Source organism: Ceratotherium simum, chromosome 26 (genome assembly GCF_057802395.1).
Source record: "Ceratotherium simum simum isolate JZ-2026a chromosome 26, ASM5780239v1, whole genome shotgun sequence".
Classification (NCBI taxonomy): domain Eukaryota; kingdom Metazoa; phylum Chordata; class Mammalia; order Perissodactyla; family Rhinocerotidae; genus Ceratotherium; species Ceratotherium simum.
In genome coordinates, this window is record NC_141925.1 from 1,203,938 (window position 1) to 1,225,683 (window position 21,746).

At 63.9% G+C, this 21,746-nt stretch overlaps 2 protein-coding genes across 4 annotated transcripts in view; one reads left to right on the top strand and one right to left on the bottom strand.

The window, feature by feature from the left end:
- CACNA1H (calcium voltage-gated channel subunit alpha1 H) overlaps positions 1–10,002 on the top strand; it is a 28,226-nt gene extending 18,224 nt beyond the window's left edge. For 2 of the 3 annotated variants that reach the window (XM_087449333.1, XM_087449335.1), the window contains 10 exons: positions 154–373; positions 2,354–2,505; positions 3,375–3,484; positions 3,761–3,894; positions 4,158–4,228; positions 5,534–5,612; positions 6,657–6,778; positions 6,866–7,295; positions 7,396–7,556; positions 8,167–10,002. In XM_087449333.1, the coding sequence (XP_087305459.1) occupies positions 154–373; positions 2,354–2,505; positions 3,375–3,484; positions 3,761–3,894; positions 4,158–4,228; positions 5,534–5,612; positions 6,657–6,778; positions 6,866–7,295; positions 7,396–7,556; positions 8,167–9,183 (2,496 nt within the window). In that variant the 3' untranslated portion in view covers positions 9,184–10,002. The remainder of the gene's footprint in view (positions 1–153; positions 374–2,353; positions 2,506–3,374; positions 3,485–3,760; positions 3,895–4,157; positions 4,229–5,533; positions 5,613–6,656; positions 6,779–6,865; positions 7,296–7,395; positions 7,557–8,166) is intronic. The other variant, XM_087449334.1, reaches the window with a different exon arrangement.
- A 1,885-nt stretch (positions 10,003–11,887) lies between these two features.
- Positions 11,888–21,077, bottom strand: TPSG1 (tryptase gamma 1). Its single transcript, XM_087417794.1, is given in 13 exon segments — positions 11,888–12,230; positions 12,363–12,508; positions 12,759–13,024; positions 13,659–13,830; positions 15,333–15,417; positions 17,285–17,320; positions 18,429–18,483; positions 18,748–18,895; positions 19,704–20,237; positions 20,240–20,328; positions 20,434–20,605; positions 20,745–20,805; positions 20,994–21,077. Coding segments are annotated over 12 exon segments (2,085 nt in total). The 5' UTR covers positions 20,994–21,077; the 3' UTR covers positions 11,888–11,909.
- Between the last annotated feature and the right edge of the window lie 669 nt (positions 21,078–21,746).

A 21,746-nucleotide genomic window follows, 5' to 3' on the forward strand; every position in this document is an offset into this window, starting at 1 on the left:
TCATCTCGGGGAACCTCCCCTCAAGAGGCCATCTTTGGCGGGAGAACTCTCGGGCAATTCCAAGTCTGTTCTCTGGTCCCGCGGGCGGCAGGAGGAGGGGCCCCGGGAGCGCGTGGCCGGGCCTGGGACCCACGTGCATCTCGTGTGCCGCAGCCCGTGCCCAACCACAACCCCTGGATGCTGCTGTACTTCATCTCCTTCCTGCTCATCGTCAGCTTCTTCGTGCTCAACATGTTCGTGGGCGTCGTGGTGGAGAACTTCCACAAGTGTCGCCAGCACCAGGAGGCGGAGGAGGCGCGGCGGCGCGAGGAGAAGCGGCAGCGGCGCCTGGAGAGGAAGCGCAGGAGTAAGGCGCCCCCAGTGGCGGTGGCGGGTCGGTACCTGCGCGCCCGCCGGCCCCTTCCGCCCGTCCGAGCCCCATGTGCCTGTGGGAGGGTGGCTGGGCGGAGGGGACCAGGGGACCCGTGGGGGCAGGCTCTGAGGCTGGGCACCGTGGCCGGGTCTCCCTGGCACTCGGTATCAGGGGTGGCCAACACCCAGGCAGCACTATGGCAGCTCAGCCCCGAGCCCCCTGCCCGCCCCACCCCCGCTCGGCCTCGGCTCCCAGCCCCGGCCTTGCAGAATGGCTCTGCACGCTGCCCGCCTTGCTTGGGCCTGCATGGCGGCCGGGCCCTCCGACGGGGGGCCTAGGTAGGGAGGGCGGCTGTGGCAGGAGGCAGGGGTTCTCTCCCGAGTGGCACCTGAGGTGAATGAGGCCCCCAATTCCCACCTCCCATCGCTGCAGGAGCAGGTTCACCCTGTGAGTTCTCACGCCACAGAGCTGTCCAAGGCAGAGAGGGCCGTAGGGCAGTCCCACCCAGCTTGGGAGCAAGGAGGGCTTCCTGCAGGAGGGGGCTGCTGAGTGTTCCCCTTACCCAGCCACATGTGGAGTGTTCTCAGCCCCCCCCCACCGCCGCCAGCTCAGACCATCTCCTTGTCTTTCCAGGCACTTTCCCCAACCCAGGTACCTGCCCCCCCCGCCCTGCATGCCTTAGCCCCCACTTCTGCCGGCTGCTGCACAGGGCTGCAGGCTGGTCTGGCCTCTGTCTTTCCACTACTGCCTCGCGGAAGGGCAGCTGTTGCAGGCGGGTGCCAGGCTGCTGGGGTCCGCTGCAGGATGGGCACGGGACGGCAGGTGGTGGGCACCAGGCGTCAGCAGGAGGGGGAAGCACTGTAGCTTGCGTGCCTGGTGTCCATGCTGCTGTCTCCAAGCTCGTGTGTGCTTCTCTGCCCAGTCTGCACGCTTGCCTGCTTTTCTGCCACACTCCGGGACACCCACTGGCTGGTGGCTGCTCTGTGTTCTGAGCGCTGGCCTGGCCCCACTGGCTGCCGGTGCCTTTGGCTGCATAAGCTGAGCCAACCAATTTAGTGACTGCATGCAGACCAAGGAGCATGAGGGTCCCAAGGGTCGGTTCCCGTTGGTCCCTGCTCTCCCAGGCTCTGGGCCATCTGGCTGGGGCAGCCACGGCTCTCGCTGCCCTGGTCCCCCCACTTGTGGGTGGTTCTGTGGCTGAGGCAGGTCCTCATATGCAGTGGTGGCAGCTACACCCTCACCCACTGAGAACTCAGCAGGCACTGATGTACCCTAAAAGGGTTACTGCAGGCAGACCATTCAGTGCAGGCAGACATGTCAGGGGCTGCACAACTACTCTCAGGTCATGGCTAACAGCCTCAGGTGGACCAGAGGTCCAGCACACTCCAGACGACAGGCAGTGTCTACTGGCCCCTTGGAGGGTGAGGAGGGAAGGGACTCGGCCTGGTGACCAGAGGGCAGCTCATGCCCAGACTGGGAGATGGAGTGCGGGCAGGACCGGCTCTGCCCCCCAAGAAAGCTCCCTTCTGCCTGCTTTTCGTCGTCGAGGTGTTTCTGAACCCCAGTGCCAGCCCTGAAGAGTGGACCACAAAGGTCCTAGCATGGGAGTCCCGGGCAGGCAGGGTCTGGGCAGGTCCCAGTTGGGGTCTCAACTTCCAGGCCGACTCCTGGGGCCTGTCGTGGGGCCAGGGCCCCCGCAGTTGAGGAGGTCAGTGGGTGACCTTCCTGCAAGGCCCACTCCTCCCGGGGTCTCCATGCCCGTGTCTTCCAGCCCACAACAGGAGCTGGACTCACAAGGGACCACTTCTTACCTAGAATGGGACCCCTTTCTCAGGAGAAATCCCGTTCTCCAGCCTGCTGCAAACCCTCCACATCTGAGCCCGGGGCCCTCCTCCAGCCACCTCCACACTCCAGCCTCCTGGGAGGCAGAGAGGGCCATCGGGTGCCACCAGGGTACAGGCAGCTTGCTGACCCCGCTCAGCTCGCCCCGTCTCCCTGCAGAAGCCCAGCGTCGGCCTTACTATGCTGACTATTCACCCGCCCGTCGCTCCATCCACTCACTGTGCACCAGCCACTACCTTGATCTCTTCATCACCTTCATCATCGGGGTTAACGTCATCACCATGTCGGTGGAGCACTACAACCAGCCCAAGGTGCTTGTGCGTCGAGACCCCACCTACCCTTCCCCCAGGACCCACCGCAGGGAGATGGGCCCCCAGGGGGCCGCGGGTGGGGTCCGGCGCTCAGCTGGGTGGCTGGATCAGTAGGTGCTACCCTGAGAATTGGGGAGTCCCAGGTCTGCAGCCCCACCTGAACCCTCACCGGGGTCCGTGGGGTGTGTGGAGCAATGGCTTCAATAAACGGTTCGTCTTTTAAAGTCAGTTGAAACTCCCGGGGTCACCTGCTCTGGAGGGCCTTCCCCGCCCTGCGAGTGGTTCAGTCTCCAAACACTGGCTGGGGGAGTGTCCCGGAGTCCGGCTTCGCAGGCTGTGGATTTCAATCCAGGAAAAAGCTGGACTGAGGAAGGGGGCTGGCGGGAGATAGGCGGGCATAAGACGGGCAGTTTTTCCTTTTGCCCGATTACATCTGCGTTGCGGTCATTTCGTTAAGGAAGGACGCGCCCTCCTCCCCTGCCAGAGGGAGGGAGCACTCTCCGAGTAACAGCCGGCCTTTGAACCAGAACCCACTGGGCTTTGCGTGAAGCTGAGCTCCGTGTGGCGCAGCGGCCCCTGCCCTGGGCTGTGGATGGGCCCTGGTGGAGGCGGGGCCCGGAGTCTGGGCTTGAAGGGGCAGGGCTCACCACCTGAGGGCTGTGCTCAAGATGCTGCACCGGTGAATCCAGGCACAGGCCGCATACAGGTGCTCAATAGATGGGTCTAAGTCTCGCCGTGTGCTGGAGGCAGCCAGGTCGGCAGAGGAGAGAGACGAGCAGGGTGATGAGGATGCAGGTGCCGGGGGTGCCCAGTGTGCAGGGTGAAGAGGGGCCGGCCGGGCTGTCCCTAGCCTGCCTCTCTGCCCCCAGTCGCTGGACGAGGCCCTCAAGTACTGCAACTACGTGTTCACCATCGTCTTCGTCCTTGAGGCCGTGCTGAAGCTGGTGGCGTTTGGGTTCCGGAGGTTCTTCAAGGACAGGTGTGTGGGGCAGGGCACCCGGCTCCCTGGAGGACCCATGGGCTCTTGGGGGAAGGTAAGTGCCAGCCCTCCTCCTTGAGGGCCCAGCCTGAGGTCTGCAAAGATGGCTGTGCTGAGTAGCGATGCGGGACGCACCCTTCGGGTGACACCAGGACATTCCCTGGTGACAGGGAGGGCATTCCTGCTTGCAACTCCCTGATGGACTCTGAAGGGCTGGGGCGCAGGGAAGGAGGCGGTGGCTGAGGCTAAGCCATGCCTGCCCGCCCGCCGGCCCAGGTGGAACCAGCTGGACCTGGCCATCGTCCTGCTGTCCATCATGGGGATCACGCTGGAGGAGATCGAGATGAGCGCGGCCCTGCCCATCAACCCCACCATCATCCGCATCATGCGTGTGCTGCGCATTGCCCGCGGTAGGCCACCCGCCGTCCACCCGGGGTCCAGGGGCCTGTCAGGAGGGCCCTGCTATGGCCTCCACAACCCGGGTCCAGCAGGCGGGGTCCTGGTGCTCGCTGGCCCCCAGCCTTCCTCACCACACCCTGAGACGTGAGCGGATGGGCGGTGCTGGTGATGGGGAGTGAGGGGGGCAGGGACGGTCCAGGGTCTCAGCCTGCTGGGGGAGACTCGGACTGCCCGGCCTCCAGCTGCCCCGCTAATGCTCGGCTCCCGGCCCTAGTGCTGAAGCTGCTCAAGATGGCCACGGGTATGCGGGCCCTGCTGGACACGGTGGTTCAAGCCCTGCCTCAGGTAGGTCGGCAGCCCTGAGTCTTGGTGCCCGCTCGGCTTCTCTGCCCCAAGGGTGGGTGTCAGAGATGCCCCCAAGAGGACAAGGCTGCAGGGAAAGCCTGGCTCACTGTCATCTGTTTGTTCATTTGTTCACTTGGTCATCTGGTGGTGCAGCAGCCGTGGTTGCACACACACACTCGTGTGCAGGCAACAGTCCAGCTGTGCTGGGAGAGCTTGCCCGCCTGGGAGAGGGCCTCAGTCCCTCTGGGGAAGCCTGATAGCTGGTGCCCACCTCCCCAGTCCAATTCTGGACACAGTGGGATTCAGGCAGAGGAAATGGGCTTGTCTGAATTTGGGGACCGCACCCCGGGCTCAGGTGTCGTCTGCAGGCCTCTGTTCTGCACGGAGTTGCTTCAGGCCCTGCGTGCTCGCTTCCCGTGTCCACAGTCCCCCCCCGATTTTCTGTGGGCTCTTGAGCTGAGACTCATGCCCGTCTGTGCAGGATCCAGTCCCTCTGGCCACCCATCCACTCATGTGTCCGTCTGTGCATCATCCAGCCCTCGTGGCCAGCGTCTGTCCACCAGCCCAGCATGTTCCTATCCACCCAGCTGCCCCTATAGCTGCCTGTCTATCCAGCACCTCATCTCCGGGACCATCTCACCCACGCACCTGTCCACCCAGCAGCCCTCCGTGGCCTCCACCTTCGGGGGCCCCCACTCGCCCCTTGGCAGCATTCCTCAGCCCTGTCTCAGTGCAGTCCCAGCGTTCCTGTGCCTGCAAGTGTCTGTGGGAGTGACGGGAGGGGCGGAGCGGGGAGCAGCCAACGTCAGGGGCACCGGGGGCACACGAAGATGGGGTGCCTTGCCTGGCGTGCAACATGAGCGAGTGCTGGGAGGGCAGGCCGGTGAGGTTCACAAGGGCTTCGGGCTGAGAGTAGGGCGAGGCCTCAGTGTGCAGAGCTCCAGCCTCGGCCTCCCCATGGGGCCCCTAGAGCTGCAGCAGGCCCTGCCCGGAATCCACCAGAGCCCAGGGAGGCCTCCTAGGGCCTGGGGAGCAGAGGAGCTGGAGGCAGGGGTGGTCCTGGGTGTGGGGTGGGCATGAGGAGTCAAGGAGGGGCCTTGGGTGCCAAGGAGGACAGGGTGCCCCTGGGGGCCGTGGGAGCTGCAGGGCCAGGAGGATTGAGTTAAGAACAGGGCTCCAGGGCCGTCTCTGGGAACTTGACCCACTGCCCAGCTGGGAACGGGGGGGTGAGAGTGGCGGGGCGGGGCGCCAGGCGCCAAGTGCCTGGCGGGCGGGGCTGACCTACTGTGCTTCTCTCCCGTGTAGGTAGGGAACCTCGGCCTCCTTTTCATGCTCCTGTTTTTTATCTATGCTGCCCTGGGAGTGGAGCTCTTCGGGAGGCTCGGTGAGTACGGCTGCCCCGCACCCTCCCCGCAGACCTGGAGCCTCGGAATGCGCAGCCTCACCCCTGTGCACATGGCCCACGCAGCCTCGCTCCTGCGCGCACTGCCCACAGACAGCTCGGGCACTGGCAGGCTGAGGTGGGGCTACACGTCCTCTGTGATGTCTTTTCAGTCCTTCCCTGCACGAGGCAGACACACACGCGGCCAAACACACGTGTTCACACTACCAGGAGGACAGAGCCACAGGAGTGTGAGCAAGCGTGCACATGCAGACACACCCACACAAACACACATGATGACCTGAACTGCACGTGGTTCCCAGGGGACACATACTGCAGGGCATTCTTTTAAATTGTCACCGAGGATTTTTTGAGCCCCCCCAGGGGCTCTGGCCAATCTGGGCAGCCCAGTCCCTGTGGGTCCCTCTCCCCTTCTGGCCAGGCTTTCCTGAACGGTCAGTGGCTTCCAGGAGCCACCAGTGTGCCTGTCCATGAGGCGGCTGTGACAGCTCGTGGGCTGCCCAGAGGGGGCTCCTGGGACGTGGCGGCTGGTGCCCAAGACCCCAGGCCTGATGACTCCTGGCTCTTGGCCCAGCATCTGGGGTGTCTCACACCCCAGGGCAGCCCCATTGCTCCGCAGGGGACTGAGAGTGTGCTGACCCAAGCGGCAGGCCTGGGACACAGGCGGTGCATCTGCTGGGGCTGAGCCAGAGCTGGGCAAGAGCCAGGGGCCTGGCTCGCGCACGCACAGAGGCAGCCTCTGTCCAGAAAGTCCTAGACCTGAGGTCAAGCTCCAGGCCACTCCCCGAAGCAGCCCCCATGTTGAGGAGGAGCCACGCCCAGCTTGCTTCAGAGGCACATGGCTCCCCAGAGGTGCCCCCTGCGGGTGCCCACCTGCCAGGGCCCCTGAGTTACCGCCTTGTGCCCAGAGGAGCATGACCTTCTTCCTGGGGACAGGGCAGAGCCCGTGGGGGTAATGCGGGGCCTCCAGTGCCCGTGTGTGCACAGCCCCCACGAGTGTGGCTGACCGGCGGGCTCTCCCCGCAGAGTGCAGCGAGGATAACCCTTGTGAGGGCCTGAGCCGGCACGCCACCTTCTCCAACTTCGGCATGGCCTTCCTCACGCTGTTCCGCGTGTCTACGGGGGACAACTGGAACGGGATCATGAAGGTACCGCTGGGCCCGGCGGCGGGGTGGGGTCTGTGGGGTGGCCTGCTGGCGGCGGTGGGAGCTTGCCCACGCGCTCTTGGCCCACAGGACACGCTGCGGGAGTGCGCGCGTGAGGACAAGCACTGTCTCAGCTACCTGCCAGCCGTCTCGCCTGTCTACTTCGTCACCTTCGTGCTGGTGGCCCAGTTCGTGCTGGTGAACGTGGTGGTGGCCGTGCTCATGAAGCACCTGGAAGAAAGCAACAAGGAGGCCCGCGAGGACGCTGAGCTGGACGCCGAGCTCGAACTGGAGATGGCGCAGGGGCCCCCCGCCTGGCCCACGCCCGCGGCCCAGCAGAGCCAGGGCACCGGGCCGGACGCTCCTAGCCTCCTGGTTGTACGTAAGGTGTCCGTGTCCCGGATGCTCTCGCTGCCCAACGACAGCTACATGTTCCGGCCCGTGGCGCCGGCCTCAGCCCCTCACCCCCACCGGCTGCAGGAGGTGGAGATGGAGACCTACGCAGGCACCGCCCCCTCGGGTATGGCCCCTCACAGTGGTAGGAGGAGGACAAGGGCCAGGCGGGGAGGGAGGACGGGGCCAGGCAGTGGCTGCGTGGTTCAGACGCCTTCCTGCCCCAGGCCCGGTCACTTCCGCGCACTCGCCGCCCGTGGAGTCCTGTGCCTCCCTCCAGGTCCTCTCGGCCGCGTCCTCCCCAGCCAGGGGCAGCGACACACTCCTTGCCCTGCCTCCTCGGGGCGCCGCCCGCTCGCCTAGCCTCAGCCGGCTGCTCTGCAGACAGGTAGGAGGAGCTCCCCTGGTCCTAAAGCAGAGGCCTGGGGGCTCCATGGGGGTACTTTCTCCGTATTTGAAGGCTGAACAACAGGGACGCTGGGGAAGGGGGACACACTGTGTCCCTGCAACCTGTGACAACAGAGCATCCTGCTACAGGGATCCGAGCTGCGTCCTCGGGCAGCAGTCTCAGTTTCCCCACGTACACTCCACCCTGCCTGCAGCCACGGCTCCTCTCCTGCCCCCGTCCTCAGGGTGCCCAGCTGGGCGGGTGGCGCACAACATGGGGCAGTGGTCTCACTCCAGCTGTGGCCTCCGGGGTCTCCTGCGTCCACTGCAGGCTCTGCCCACAGAAGCTCAGGCCCCAGCCCTCCACTCCTCACAGCTTTTCCCCAACACGACCAGCACTGGCAGGGTGGCACCTGCCCTTGGGGTGGTCCCCAGGGTGGCGTGGGTGGGGCTAGACACAGTGGCAGCGGTACCAGGGCTCCCATCCCCAGCTCTCCCTGGGTCCCTAGTCTTGGAGGCGTCAAGAGCCCACCCTGGCCATGGGGTAGGGAGGGGTCCCTGCACCCCTGGCTTGGCTGTGCCTGGTCTCACCCGAGCCCATGCCTTTCCAGGAGGCCATGCGCACTGACTCCTTGGAAGGGCAGGTCGACGGCCCTGGGGACAGTGGCCCCACCTGGGGAGAGTCTGGCAGGAAGACCCCTGCAAGGCAGACATCCCTGGGGGCCTCCTTGAGGACCCCACCCCGTTCCCCACGGCCCCCCAGCATCCGCACCCGCAAGCACACTTTTGGACAGCGCTGCATCTCCAGCCAGCCGCTGGCCGCCAATGGGGAGGAAGCCGAGGCCCCAGACCCGGCCGATGAGGAGGTCAGCCACATCACCAGCTCGGCCCGCAGCCCCTCGGCGTCGCATTCGGCTTCTCCTGCTGCTCATGGAGTGGCGGGCGGTGAGCCGGACCCGCACAGGTTCTGCGGTATCAACACCCAGGGCTTCCTGGACCAGCCGGGCCGGGCGGACGAGCAGAGGCGGCCCTTGGGGGAGCAGGGTGGCGGGGACAGCTGCCCGGAGGCTGGGGAGGTGAAGTCTCGAGGCCCGGAGGCCGAGCTGGCCCTGGGAGCACGCCGGAAGAAGAAGATGAGCCCCCCCTGCATCTCTGTGGAGCCACCCACGGAGGACGAGGGCACGGCCCGGCCCCCCGCGGCCGAGGGCGGCAGCACCACCCTGCGGCGGAGGACGCCATCCTGTGAGGCCGCACCCCACAGGGACTGCCTGGAGCCCGCGGAGGGGGCGGGGGGGGACCCTGCCGCCAGAGGGGAGCGGTGGGGCCAGGCCTGCCGCACAGAGCACCTGACTGTCCCCAACTTCGCCTTCGAGCCGCTGAGCATTGGGGGCCCCGGCGGGGACCTGTTCTTGGATGGTGGTCACGGTGTGGCCTCAGAACCGAGAGCTTCCTCCTCAGGGGCCACGGAACCCCCCAAACCCCACGAAACAGAGCCTCACGTGCCCTCTGGTGACCCCCCAGAGAGGGGGCAGGGACTGCACCTTGAAGTCCCCCAGAACCCCTTAAAGAAAGCAGGGTCACCCCCGGCCATCCCCGGCCCTCATGACAGTGTAGATGAGCCCGTGTAGCTCAGGGCACAAGGCCACACCGGCTTTGGCACTGGGGTTGGGTGCACCCAGCGGGGTGGTGGCCCCTGAGTGGGGCTGTGCGTGGACCCTGGCTCAGGCCCCACCGCGGAGAGCAGAGGAACCCGGGCGGATGTTATTGGGGGAGAGGGAGGCAAATGCTGGTACTGGGCAAAGCAGAGGGGGGCCCCTCAGCCGCGAGCCTCCGTCCTGTCGAGTCAGGTATGGGTTTCTTCGAGTCATGCTGCACTGGTCTGAGGCCATGCCAGTGGTTTGGTCACAGTCCCATAACGAGAGAGCTGTGTCCATGGGACAAGGGCCAGAAAGTGACCAAAAGGAGGAAGGCAGAGGCGCCCAGCAGAGCCCCATCCTCACGACCACTTAATTGTATAGGGAACACGCGCTTGGGGCCATTTGTGCCCTCACAGGTGGCAGCTCAGTCCCCGAGGCCACCGTGGTTATGCTTCACCGTCACTCACAGTCCGAGTTCTTGTCCGTGTGTCTCCACCCTCACGGCTGTCTCTCCATCTCCCCTCCCGCGCCCACCCTCTCCATTCTGTCCACTTGGTGTTCGGGAAAATGCCTGCAGGCTCCGGTCTCCAGGAAACAGCCGGGCTCCAGGGCGTGGCACCCACGCAATAAGACCCCCAGCCCGCCTCCGACAGGCGTCTCTGGGGCCCAGGCTGAGAGGTCTCAGCTGATCCCCCTCATTTTGTTTCATTTCTTTTATAAATTCAGGTTAAACGTTGCAATAATTTGATTCAGAAAATTTGGCTTCTCAAGTCAAGGGGAGGGGAAGGGGGGGGCAAAACAATAAATATTAACTTATTTAAGAAACACGTTGGATTACCACTGTCAGGAGGTGTCCATCCGCGTGGGAGGGTGGCGAGCCAGTGCCTGGCCAGGGCAGAGCTGTGTGAGGCCATCCACGCCTGGCTCCAGCACTGGCCCCCACCGGCAGGGTTGGGGTCTCCACAGAGCCTTGGCCTGTCCCCTTCTGCCTCTGCAGTCCCCACTTCAGCAGGTCCACGCATAGAAAGCTCTTCTCCAGCGGGAGCACTGAGCTCACGAGAGCAGCCAGACCACGTGGCACCATTCACACTGGAGAAACTGAGTCTTGCTCCACGTAGGAGGAAGTTTCTGCCGGGGCTCCCATGGGGCTGGGAGCTGTGTGCGCAGAGGTGGGGGGGTCCCCCGCGGGGAGAGCTTCCCAGCTGAGTGGTCAGCCTAGGGCTGCAGAGGGTGCCCCACTCTCAGTCATCTCCCCACCCCAAATGCCCGACCCTTGACCCCAGCCCACATCCTGCTTGCTTATCAGGGCGCAGGGCTGGTCCACAGCCCCACCACGTGCTCCCTCCCTGTGGCAGTGGGCGCAGAACGGGCGGAGCAGGAGAGAACTTGGGATCCCTCGAGGGTTCTGTGGATGACAGCTGTGACACACTGGGGGCTGAGCCCAGTGCAGAGCAGGCTGCAGGGTGGGCTCCAGGTCCTCTCCACGCAGCCAAGCAGGAGCCCACTGTGGCTGGATAGCAGGCCTCCTGGCCTGCCCACAGCCGCTCCAGGGTGGTGTGCGTGGTGGGAGGCACTGTGGGGGGGCTCCATCTGGTTGAGACGGGCCTGTTGGCTCTCATGTGGGCAGTGAGTCCCCATCCAGGGTCCAGGGCTGCAGTAAGATCCCAGCTCTGTGACCCTGACCCCGTGGGCAGGTAAAAGGTGGGCAGGCAGCCAGCCCCTGCCCCCCTACCCGCCTGCCCAGCCCCTCTCTGCAGGTGTGGAGAGCGGTGCCAGGGCTCCCTCTGGTGGACATGTAGGGGAACTTCAGGACTCCAAGGAGTGGGCCACGCCCTGCTTGGGTGGGCGTGGGGGGCACATGGCGTGGATGCCCAGTGCTGTGGTCTACAGACCTTCCTGCATGCTACTTTGGCAGATGATTGCATCCCCCAGCCTCCGTTTTCCCACAGGGAGAAGACACGGAGCAGGGCTGTTGCAGGGCTCTTCTTCCAGGCCCAGCATGTGCCCTGCCGGGGCAAGAGGGGGCGGGTCATGGGTCAAGGGTTGGAGATGAAGGAGGGAGAGCTGACCTAGGCTCCGTGCAGAGGTAGGAACGCAGGTCTAGACCGGGGGCCGGTCTGGGCGGCTGCAGCCCTCACCACAGCTCACCATGCTGGCCTGCAGCCAGGTAGTGGACACAGCAAATCACCAGCAACTTAGTGGTTTAAAGCAACCCAGGTTTATCATCTGATGGTCGTGGAGGTCGGGTGTCTGGCTTGGGTCTCGTGGCATCAAAGTGGAAACGGTGGCGTGTCTTCCGGAGGCTCCAGGGAGAAGCTTCTCCGCGCTGTTGGCAGAATTCAGTTCCTGTGGCTGGAGGACTGGGTGCCATTTGTGTTGCTGGCTATAAATTGAGAGCCTTCCCTGCTTCTGGAGGTCACCGCATTGCTCTGCCCATGGCCCCTTCCCCGTTTTCAAAGCCAGTAACAGTGGGTCGGGTGCAGCTCTCGTCGCATCTGTGACCTCCTGCGTGGACTCTACCACTGTAAGCACCCTTTGATGACACGGGATCCCTGATACCCAGATGAGTTCCCACCTCGAGCTCCTGAGCCTTAATCCCACATGCAGAGTCCTTGCCCTGTAGGAGAACGTGGTCACAGGTTCTGGGGATTAAGACATGGACACTTTTCTTGGGGGCACATTGTTCTGCTGATTGCAGGAGGTTGTGCAGATCAGGGTCAAGGGTCAGAGGCCAGAAGGGAGGGAGAGCCAACCCAAGCCCTATGGAGAGAGCATTTGGCCACCAGGACACAGGAGATGAGGAGGAGGAGGAGGCCGGGGAGGAAGAAGCTGGCAAGGAAAAGGAGAGGGGGCCCCGTGAGCCCAGGACCCGAGCCCCCCGAGGCCAGGACGTGGCGGCGGATCCAGTTCACATAGGCAGGGACGCGGGTGTAGACCCCAGGCCGGTCAGGGCGGCCGCAGCCCTCGCCCCAGCTCACCACGCCGACTTGCAGCCAGGTCCCGTCCACCTGGCAGACCAGAGGCCCTCCGGAGTCGTCCTGGGGGCAGAGTGGGGTGAGGACCAGGCTGCCAGGCCTGCAGCTCCTCACTTCCCTCTGCCGTGTAGCCCCAGCCCGTCACCCAGCACGGTGTTCCCGGGCGGCAGCCTCCACCTGCCCCGCTGGGCTCACCTGGCAGGCATCGCCGGGGCCCTGGGCACACAGCATGTCCGGCTGGATAGAGCTGCTGCCTGTGCCGGTGTAGTCCTGGGTGCAGGTCTCAATGTCCACAATGGAGACTTCCGCCTCTTGTAGGCTGTACGGGGGCTGCAGTGGCTCTGGGGGTTGGAAGGGGAGGACCATCCCTCAGTGTGAGGGTCCTCCAGATGCAGACCTGCACATGGTGACCCCAGGCACTGACACACGGTGTGGCTCACACCCTGAGACCTTGATGTGAATCAGCGTAGCACAGACTTTGGAACGGGGGCTACAGGGGCAGCCTCGGCTGGCTGTCACCATCCCTCCTGGCTCCTCCCTGGGCCTGCCCCACCTGCCTCCATCCCCACGGGGGCTTTGGGGGCTCCTCACTTCCCTCTGCCGTGTAGCCCCAGCCCGTCACCCAGCACGGTGTTCCCGGGCGGAAGTTAGCTGAGGCCTCGGGGAGGCAGACGGGAAGGACCCGGCTGGAGAGCGTCACGGGGGTGCTCAGCTGCAGCAGGGCGATGTCCCCACTGGACCCCGGTGCTCCCGGGTGGCCGGAGAACAGGATGATCTGCCTCACGGTGGAGAAATCGGGGGACAGGGTGATGGTCAGCTGTCCCAGGTGGACCTGGTAGTCGGATGAGTTCAGGGACCTGGGAGGGTAGGGTGGGTAGGCATGAGAGGGCCGGCCAGAGGCGAGAGGTCAGCGCCCAGCCCACCCAGACCCCACGCCTGCCCGGGTCCGAGGTCCACAGCCTCCCTCTTCTGCTTATATGGAAGCAGCTGCTCTGACATCTGGCCAGATCCTGGGAGCTGGCAGCGGCCCCACCCTCCAGGCCCCAGAGATTAAATCAGCATCCTGGGGGGCGGAAATGCCAGGTCCCGTCCCCAGGCTGGAGGATGTTGGAGGACGCTGGCGGCCAGTGATGCTCCTAAGACCCACAGGGGCTGCTCCACGGGAAGAAGAAACAGGCAGTGAGGAGAGAGGGAGGGAAGGAGCCGCCGGCATCCGGAGGCGTGCAAAGACACGCGGAAGCAGCGTCACACTGGTCTGGCTTTGGAAACTCCTGAGGCTGTCAGTACCAGAGTCTGGCAGCTGGGGGTGCCCTCTGAACCCTGGGGCTGCATGTGGCAGGTGGTATTGTGGTTCCTCCCTTTTTACTGAGGGGGAAACTGAGGCCCAGAGAGGTCACGAGTGAGTCAAGCTAGCGGAGGCCTCTGTGCTGCCTGCCCCACCCCATGCAGGCCCGGGCCTCCAGGCTGCCTCCACTCACTCGGGACACTCACCCCGAGAAGCAGTGGGCTGCTGTGAGCACCCACTGAGGGCTGAGAAGAGCTCCTCCACACACGTGCACCTTCCGCAGCCGGAGGCTGGCCTGCCAGGGCCATGCACCGGCCTGGGCAGCATGACCGCCCACAATGCGGCCTTCTGCATCTGAAGCCTGGGGCCGGCCGCACCCTAAGATAGAGAAGGCGGGTTTTCAGTGGGGGATCCCTAAAGGCTGCTTCCTCCAGGAAGCCTTCCTTGACCACCCTGTCTGCTGGAGCTGCCCCAGAGCATCATGGGTGAGGAGAAAGGATCCCAGAGCCCTAAGCACACCACACTACATGAAATGTAACCAGAGTGCCTCGGGCCGGGGTGGGTCCAGGTTGGGGGCCGGACACCCGCACAGTGAACTTGGAGCATCTTGGTGTGCCAGAAAGTAAGGGGCAGTAAGAAGGGGCTCAGGGGATGATGGGGCCCGTTCAAAAGACCCAGGAGGCGGGGGGATGGGCGGGAGTGCTTAATGGGGAGGGGGCTCCTTGGAGGTGATGGGAACGTCCTAGGACCGGAGAGGAGGTTGCACAACACTGTGCGTGTGCTAAATGCTGCTGAGTTGTTCACTTGAAAATGGGTAATTTTATCTTACGTGAATTTCACCTCACTAGATTAAAAAAATTTAAGACAGAAGAGCCAACTGGGAGGGGCTCCTACTGGCCAAATCTGGGATGGATTATTTTGAGCTTCAAAGTAATGATAAGAATAGATTATAATCCATAGAAATGAATAAAATGGGGATTTGTGAGTCCACACTGATGTAAATGTTAGATGATTGACAGATACAGATAAATAGATGAGAGGTAGGTGATAGGCGATAGACAATGGATGGCTGGATGGCTGGATGGATAACCCATGGGGAGGGCAGCCCCTCCAGTTCACGTGGAGGGAACAGAAAGATGCACTAAGAAAGGCGCCAAGGGCAGATCAACAGTAATTGATTCAGACAAGAGTCATCGACGGACAGTGAAGTTCAGAGGAGAAAGATCGGGGTGTAGCAGGGTCTCTTCCTAGCCTCCGTTAACTGCAAAGGGGAGGAAAGTCACTTTGCCGGGGGGACCCTGGCCAACACCCCTTCACCAAGAGGTCCAGGCAGAAACCGTCTGTGCTAACACGCTTTGCCACCCTGGACCCCAGGAAGGGCCCTATCACCTCTGAGGTTTTCCTCCCAGCTGAAGCCCTGCAGGAGGCGATCCCAGACGCCAGCCCCCCCACACACACACACCTGTTGGGGACGTCTCTGGGTGCAGAGCCCCGCAGGAGACACCTAGAGAAGGAGGCAGAGGAGCAGGCTGAGGGATGAGAGAGGAAAGGGGCTCAGCAGTGGGAGGTGGGGGGCCTGCTCTGACTGCCCTCCCATGGCCCCGGGGAGGGGCTTCCAGGTCTACAGGCCAGTGCAATGCCCACCAGCCCTCCAGGGGACCCTGGGATGGATCCCCTTATCCTGAGCCACTGGAGCCAGGGTTCCAGCCAGGTGGGTGGGGCCTGGCCAGGTGGGGCTAGGTCAGCCAGTTGTTCCAGGCTAGGCCGGGTGGGACCAGAAAAGGGCTGTAAATGACAGCTGGGAGGCGCTGAGCGCTGCCTCAGGCCTGGGCCTTGCCAGGTCCCCACCCCTCCAGGTCCCACTCAGAGGAGACACTCACCTGGGGTCCATGGTGCCCGGCTGCCAGTGCCATCCACCCCGCCACCTCCACTGCCGTCCCCACCTCTGGGCCAGGCACTGATGACCTGGCCACCCAGTGGAGGGGAGCAGGCTGAGCGGAGGGCACACAAGGGCCCCACGAGGAGCAGGCTGGACAGATTTCACCCTCTCTCGGCCCAGCCCCCAGCCTCACCCCAGTCTCCCCAGGGCTCACAGCCCCCTGGGCCTGGGGATGGCTATCTAGCTGAGAAGCTCCAGCTCCAGGATTGACAGGAAATGACGTGACTCCCGGGAGGCCCCGGGGGTGCAGGTGCCCCCTCCTTTCCCCACCCGCAAAGCCAGCCAGATCACCCACCGGTCATGGCCAGGAGTAGCAGGAGGCCGCCAGGCCCCAGGGCCATGGTGTCTCTGCACTGCAGGGAGCAGGAGGGCCCACTCTGAGCCTCGACGTGCTGGGTGTGGGGTGGGGCAGGGACGGCCCATGTACCTGCTGTTGGGGCAGGGAGGGAGGGTGGAGGAGGAGCTGAGGGCCAGGCTCCACGGGTGGCCCCACCTGTGCCTTCCGCACATCCCAGAGTTAGGGGTCGCCTCCATTTGTCCCATGTGGAAGATGTCACCCGGCAGAGAGTGGCCGGCTCAGGGGCGCACAACCAGAACAAGGCAAGGCCAGCTCGGACCCCAGGTGTCCTGGCTGCAAGCCCAAGAATTTTCTGCTCACCCAGGCAAGGGTGGGGGTCAGTGATGCCCGCTCCAGTAAGCCCTCCCTGGTTCCCGTGGGGCATATTGTCTCCTCTCCTTTGTCTTCTGGAAGCCTGGTCCTGGGGGTTCTCTAGGAGGGTCCCAGCTCAAGGCCCAGATGGATGCAGAAAGAGACAGCTCAGGCCCCCGTGACTGGAGTCCCTCTGCCAACCCACCCTCCCCAGTGTCCCTGTCCCCACCCCCGTCCCCGGGTCCCGTGGTCTCCACCACAGATCAGCTGGGCACAGCTGCCCTAACCGTCCTCTGGCCAGGAACTGATGACCGAGCTGATTAGGGGGCCCTGGGGCGAGCTGGGACTTCCCCACCCGCTCCCCCCCAGCTCCCTGCCTGGCTCCCAATCACAGGCCAGGTTGTGGGTCCCTCTGAGATGCCTTCTTAGATGTGGGAAACTGAGGCACGGGTCGGGGGAGTTGCCTGATGATCCACCAGGATGTGGCTTCTCGGGGCACGGACTTGTCTCCTTCCTGCTAGCACCTGGCCCGGAGCTGTGGCTCAAAAGCGCGTGTACCACATTTGACCAGATGACGAATGATATGGATAGTGGCATCACTCTCCGGGGGGAACAGGGTTGGAGCCCACGGGTCTCCTGCCCAGGCCGCCCCTCCCAGGGCCCAGAAGACCTGATGTCGTGCAGTGCAGGGGGCGGGGCAGGTCTGGATGACCGCAGGTCCTCTGCTTCCTGGACCCCCCAGTGCCAGCCCGGGTCCCCACAGGAGGGCACTTCAGGGCCCTCACCTGTCCTGGCTCAATTCTCCTCCAGCATTGGGGACCCCTCTGCTCCCCTGCACCCCATCACGCAGCTCTCTGCAGAGATCTCGATGTCCCCGGGATTCCAGGCCTGCTGTCGAAAAAGAAACCCCAAACACCATCTGCGTGGTCTCCTCGGCGACTCTGTGACATGGTGCCGTTTCTGTCCCATTTGGCAGGAGAGCAAAGTGAGGCAGAGGGAGGGGCGTCCTGCCCCAGAATGCCTCCCTCCCTGTCCTGGGACGGCCCTCCCGGCCTGGGGGTCTCGTGCAGCCCAGCAGAAATGGGTCATGTGGGTCTGCACGGCGGCCCCCTCGGGAGGACCCCTGCTGCCACAGAGGGAGGGCTGGACCCTCCCAGTCCATCCAGCCCAGCCTGGCCCGGCCTGGCCTGGCGGAATGGCAGCATGGCGCTCTCTAATAAAGCCAGCGCTCTTTCCTCTCTCACCTGCCACTTGCGGAGCTGGGCCGAGTTCCTGGGGATCTGGGGCCAGATAAAGGAAGCCAGGGTCTGAGGCCCCCGTCAGCCCCAGGCCCCTCCTCTCCCCCTTTCCTCTTCCACTCCTTCCTGAGGAGCCCTGTGGCTTCCCTTCGGGACCCCAGCCCTCAGTCTCCCCGGCACAGCCTGCACCTCAGAGAATCTGAGTGTGCTTCTGTGAGGCCAGCGGTGGCCAGAGCTCACCCCCACCGCGCAAGGGGCGACCCCAAGTGGGGGGGGGGGCGGGGGGACGTCGGGGGGTTCCGGCTTCATCTCTTTCACGTTCTTAGGACAGGTGTGTATGACGGCTGTGATCACAATAAATTTAAGACAAAAGGAAAATGAAGAGGTTTAGCACCTCCCCCATCAAGGTCTTCACATCAGAGTGAGGGCGCCCAGGCCCCGGGGCCACCCTGTCTCCCCCCGTCTGCAGGTGGCAGGGACAGAAGTCAGGTGGAGCTGGAAGGGGCCTGGTAGGTTGTTTCAGAATCTCCCCTGATAAGGTCAGAGGTCATTTCTAGAGACTTTACAGATTAAATGTGTATGTTTGCATCTGAGAGTCAGAAGGAGAGAAGTGAATATTGATTTAGAAAGTTCTTTACAGCCTAAGAAGCTCCAGAATACACCCCAAAGACAGCGTTAATTTAGCTGCACTTTGTTCGTGTCCACAATGCTGTCCACACAGCAGAGCGAACGGCAGGGAGGGCACTTGCAAAGACAGAGGTTACGTCTTATTTTATGGAAGGACTCAAAACTGCATGACCGAATCCGAGACTCAAGCTACTCAACCAACAGAGGACAGAGCAGGCTGCTCCAGAGAACGAGGTTCCCAGGCCGCCTGGCGGGACAGCGGACAGGCGTGCGGCTGAGCGGGAGCAGGGATGGCAGCCTCGAGGCGGGGTCCGCATGGCAGGGTGCCCACAGCCGGGCGAACCCACGGTTACAGAGACGGCACCACCGCCAGAGCCTGGGAGCTGCCGCGCCTGGAAATCCGTGCTACCGAAACCATCTGAAATGCAGGACGGCTCAACCAGAAAGTGACTGGCTTGTTGACATGAGCAATGACAGGGGGGCACCTCTGGGTCCCAGTGGAAAATGTTTCGAGGGTCCCTACTAGAACATCCACCGGGGGTGGATTGTCTGAGGAGGGGCCCTCGGGGGCGCCGTCCCTGTGTCACAAGAGGACAGCTGTCCCCTCTCCACTGCCAAGGGCTAGGGCTCCAATGGTGAAAGGGGTCCCCTCACCAAAAATCATAAAAATGCAAATTAAATACTTAATGAGACACCACCCCACACACCAGGATGGCAGATTGGGGGAGTGAGTAATGTGAGCAGCTCCCCATTGCTGGGGTGGAGGTGACACACATATGACATTGTCTAGAAAGCGGAGGATGCACAGACCCCAGCCCTCAGCAGCCCCCTCGCTGGCTCACGCGCAGACATTTGGGGTGTGCACACAGGCACGGCCACCACCACCTAGTCCTGACCCCGACGGGGACAACAAGTTCCCTGTTGTCCGTCCAGCCTGGATGACAGGCACCTCTGGGGGGTCCAAGTGGAGGTGAGAAATGATGAGCTCGGCTACAGGCGGCATCGCGGGAGACCGTCACAGACACGCGTTCAGTGAGGGGTGAGGCTCAAAGAATGTTACCATTGATTACAGGCACACAAACATGAAAACTGGGCAAAAGAGCCATCCTGCATGTGACCGTGCACAGTGTGGGCTGCAGGGAAAGGCCAGGAGGTGATGGTGTGGAGGGGGAGGGTCGGGGAGTGTGGGGGCCGTGCTCTGCATCCTGACCCCCTTGCTGGGCGCCTGGGTGCCCCGAGAATCATGTTTTGTTTTGTTTCGTTTTGTTTTGTTTTGTTTTGTTTTGTGAGGAAGACTAGCCCTGAGCTAACATCTGTGCCAATCCTTCTCTTTTTACTGAGGAAGATCGGCCCTGGGCTAACATCCGTGCCCATCTTCCTCTGCTTTATGTGGGATACCGCCACAGCATGGCCTGACACGGGGTGCAACGGTGTGCGCCCGGGATCCAAACCTGCAGATCCCAGGCCGCCAAAGCAGAACATGCACACTTAACCACTACGCCACCAGGCCGGCCCCCAAGAATCATCCTTTAAATGATCCGTGTCTCTCTACGTGTCCCGAGGGCACGGTGCTGCTCCCCAAAAGGAGACACGAGCCAGTGTGCTGAGAAGTCGGCCCCGGGCACAAGGGGCTCAGGAGGGGCCGTCCCCACAGCGACGCCCACTGCTCGGGGGCCGGGACGCACAGGGACAGCAGCTGCACTTGGCCGTGCCCTGGACCCCCTTCCTCTCCCTCAGCGACACCCACAGCCAGAAACAGCCACAGCCACATCTGCTTTCCGTGCTCTTTAATCTGGACCAGCGCCCACCACCTGCTCCCTGGGCCAGGCAGGGAGGGGGCTCCAGGCAGGGGGCCGGGAAGGTGGGGGAAGGACGCCACCTGGGCAAGAAGCAGTGGTGCGGAGACAGGAGGGAGCTGGCTTCTCCGCCAACCCAGGTGGCAGCCCCGGGACCCAGGTGGGCGGCACCGGGTCTGATGGGCTCCCAGCCCCGCGCTCGGCACATCCTCCCTCCCGCCACCTCGCCCTTCCAGAGTCTCCAAACTCCCACTCCCTGAGCCAGCCCGGCGGGGCCCTGTCCCCAAAGGGAACCCCAGAGGCTGGGCCGTGGGTGTGACTGGGTCCTCCCGCCCAGCCCTCCAGCTGTCCCTGATGCTCACCTCCATTGTCCACATCGCCCCAGCCTGTCACCCAGCACAGCGTCCCTGTGGGGAAGGTCTCAGAGGCGGAGGGCAGAGTGACCAGCTGGACGTGGCTGCAGATGTTCACGGGGTCCTGGAGCTCCAGCAGGGCGATGCCGGCCCCGTTCTCAACCGTGTAGTAGTCGGGGCGGGGAGGACCCTGCTGGCGGGCAGCAGCTGGTCTCCGTGACAGAGGTGCTGCTGGCGCAGCTGCACCCTGATGTCTGCGGGGTCTTCGACGTCCCTGGGAGAGGGGGCGCCCCTCAGGGGCCTGAGCAGCCTCCTGGACCCTCCGGGGCGTGGGGGGAGCCCCAGGCCACCCCACTCCGCCAGGCCCCAGCAGACTCACGGTCCCACGCAGTGTGTGGCGGTCAGCACCCACTGTGGGTGGATGAGGGAGCCCCCGCAGAAGTGCCTCCAGTAGTGGGTGTGGAGTCTCAGGCTCACCTGCCAGGGCCACTTGCTCCCAGGGGCCTCCTGTCCCCCCACAATGCCCGCTCGCTCCAGACCGAGGCCTGGGGCTGGGGCAGGAAGCGCCCTCAGGACAGGACACAGCCCGGCCCCTGGGCTCAGCCGTTCCCTGGCCCGCACAGCCCTGGGTTTCTCTGAACCCACCCGTCCCTGGGCCAGTGGGGTGAGGGGCCAGGGGTCGGGACTCACCGGGGCCTGCATGTACCAGGCTCCCCAGGAGGGGCAGCGCCAGCACCAGCAGCTTTGGCATCTGGAAGGAGCAAGTAGGGGCAGCGTGAGCCTGGCTGGGGCTGGGCCCGGCTGAAGGGCTGCAGGGTGTGGGGTACAGCTGTAGTTGGGGCCCCCGAGGATCAGGGTTGGTCCGGGCCTCGGTCCTGAGGCTCGGCTACTGTGCTACACAGTGACATCCCATGTCGGAGTCTCAGTGGGGGGCCTTACCTTGGCTGGTCCCTGCTGCTGTCGACCCAGCCCGCTCTCCCCTCCCCATTTATCCTTCCAGACCAGGAGGGGGTCAGAGGAGGGGCGCTCGGTCCTCCTATCCAGACAGAAGGAAGTGATGATTGAGACCCAGGGCCCAAGAACCCTGGGCCAGGAAGGGGCCCTGCTGCCCTCACCTGGATGGCAGACTCGATTCCTCGGGGGGCGGGGGGGTCCAATAACATCCATCTCTGGGTCCTCTCTGAGCTGTTCCGCTGATGGCAGCAGTACCCTGTTATCTCGGGGATCTGAGCGCCATCAGCAGAGGGACAGGCAGAAGGAAGTGGCGGTGAGATAACAGAAGACGCCACGGCCAGCTCTCCTTGGACACCCCCCACCAGGCCCCACCACCCCGTCCCCCATCCTCCATGGCCAGGGCTGACCACTGTCCCTGCCTGTCTGACCACCCACGTCCTCACTCTCCCCGGGCCTGCTGGTCACCTGGGGCCTGCAGGACACCCACCCCCCTCCTCGGTCTCTTGGACACCCTGAACCCCCTACTGCCGTCTGGGGGCCCCTCCTGTGCCCTAGGGAGGCCTTCTCTGCCCCCACGCTGCCCAACACCAGCCTGGCTCAGGGCCGCCTGCCCCTGGCTGGCTCCAGAGGCGTCTGTCCCAGGCGACTCAGTGCTCGATCAGGCTTCTCTCCAGATGGCTGGTTAGTAGTTTGCCTGTGACCTCAGTTCTCAGATGGGGTCAAGAGAATGTATTGATT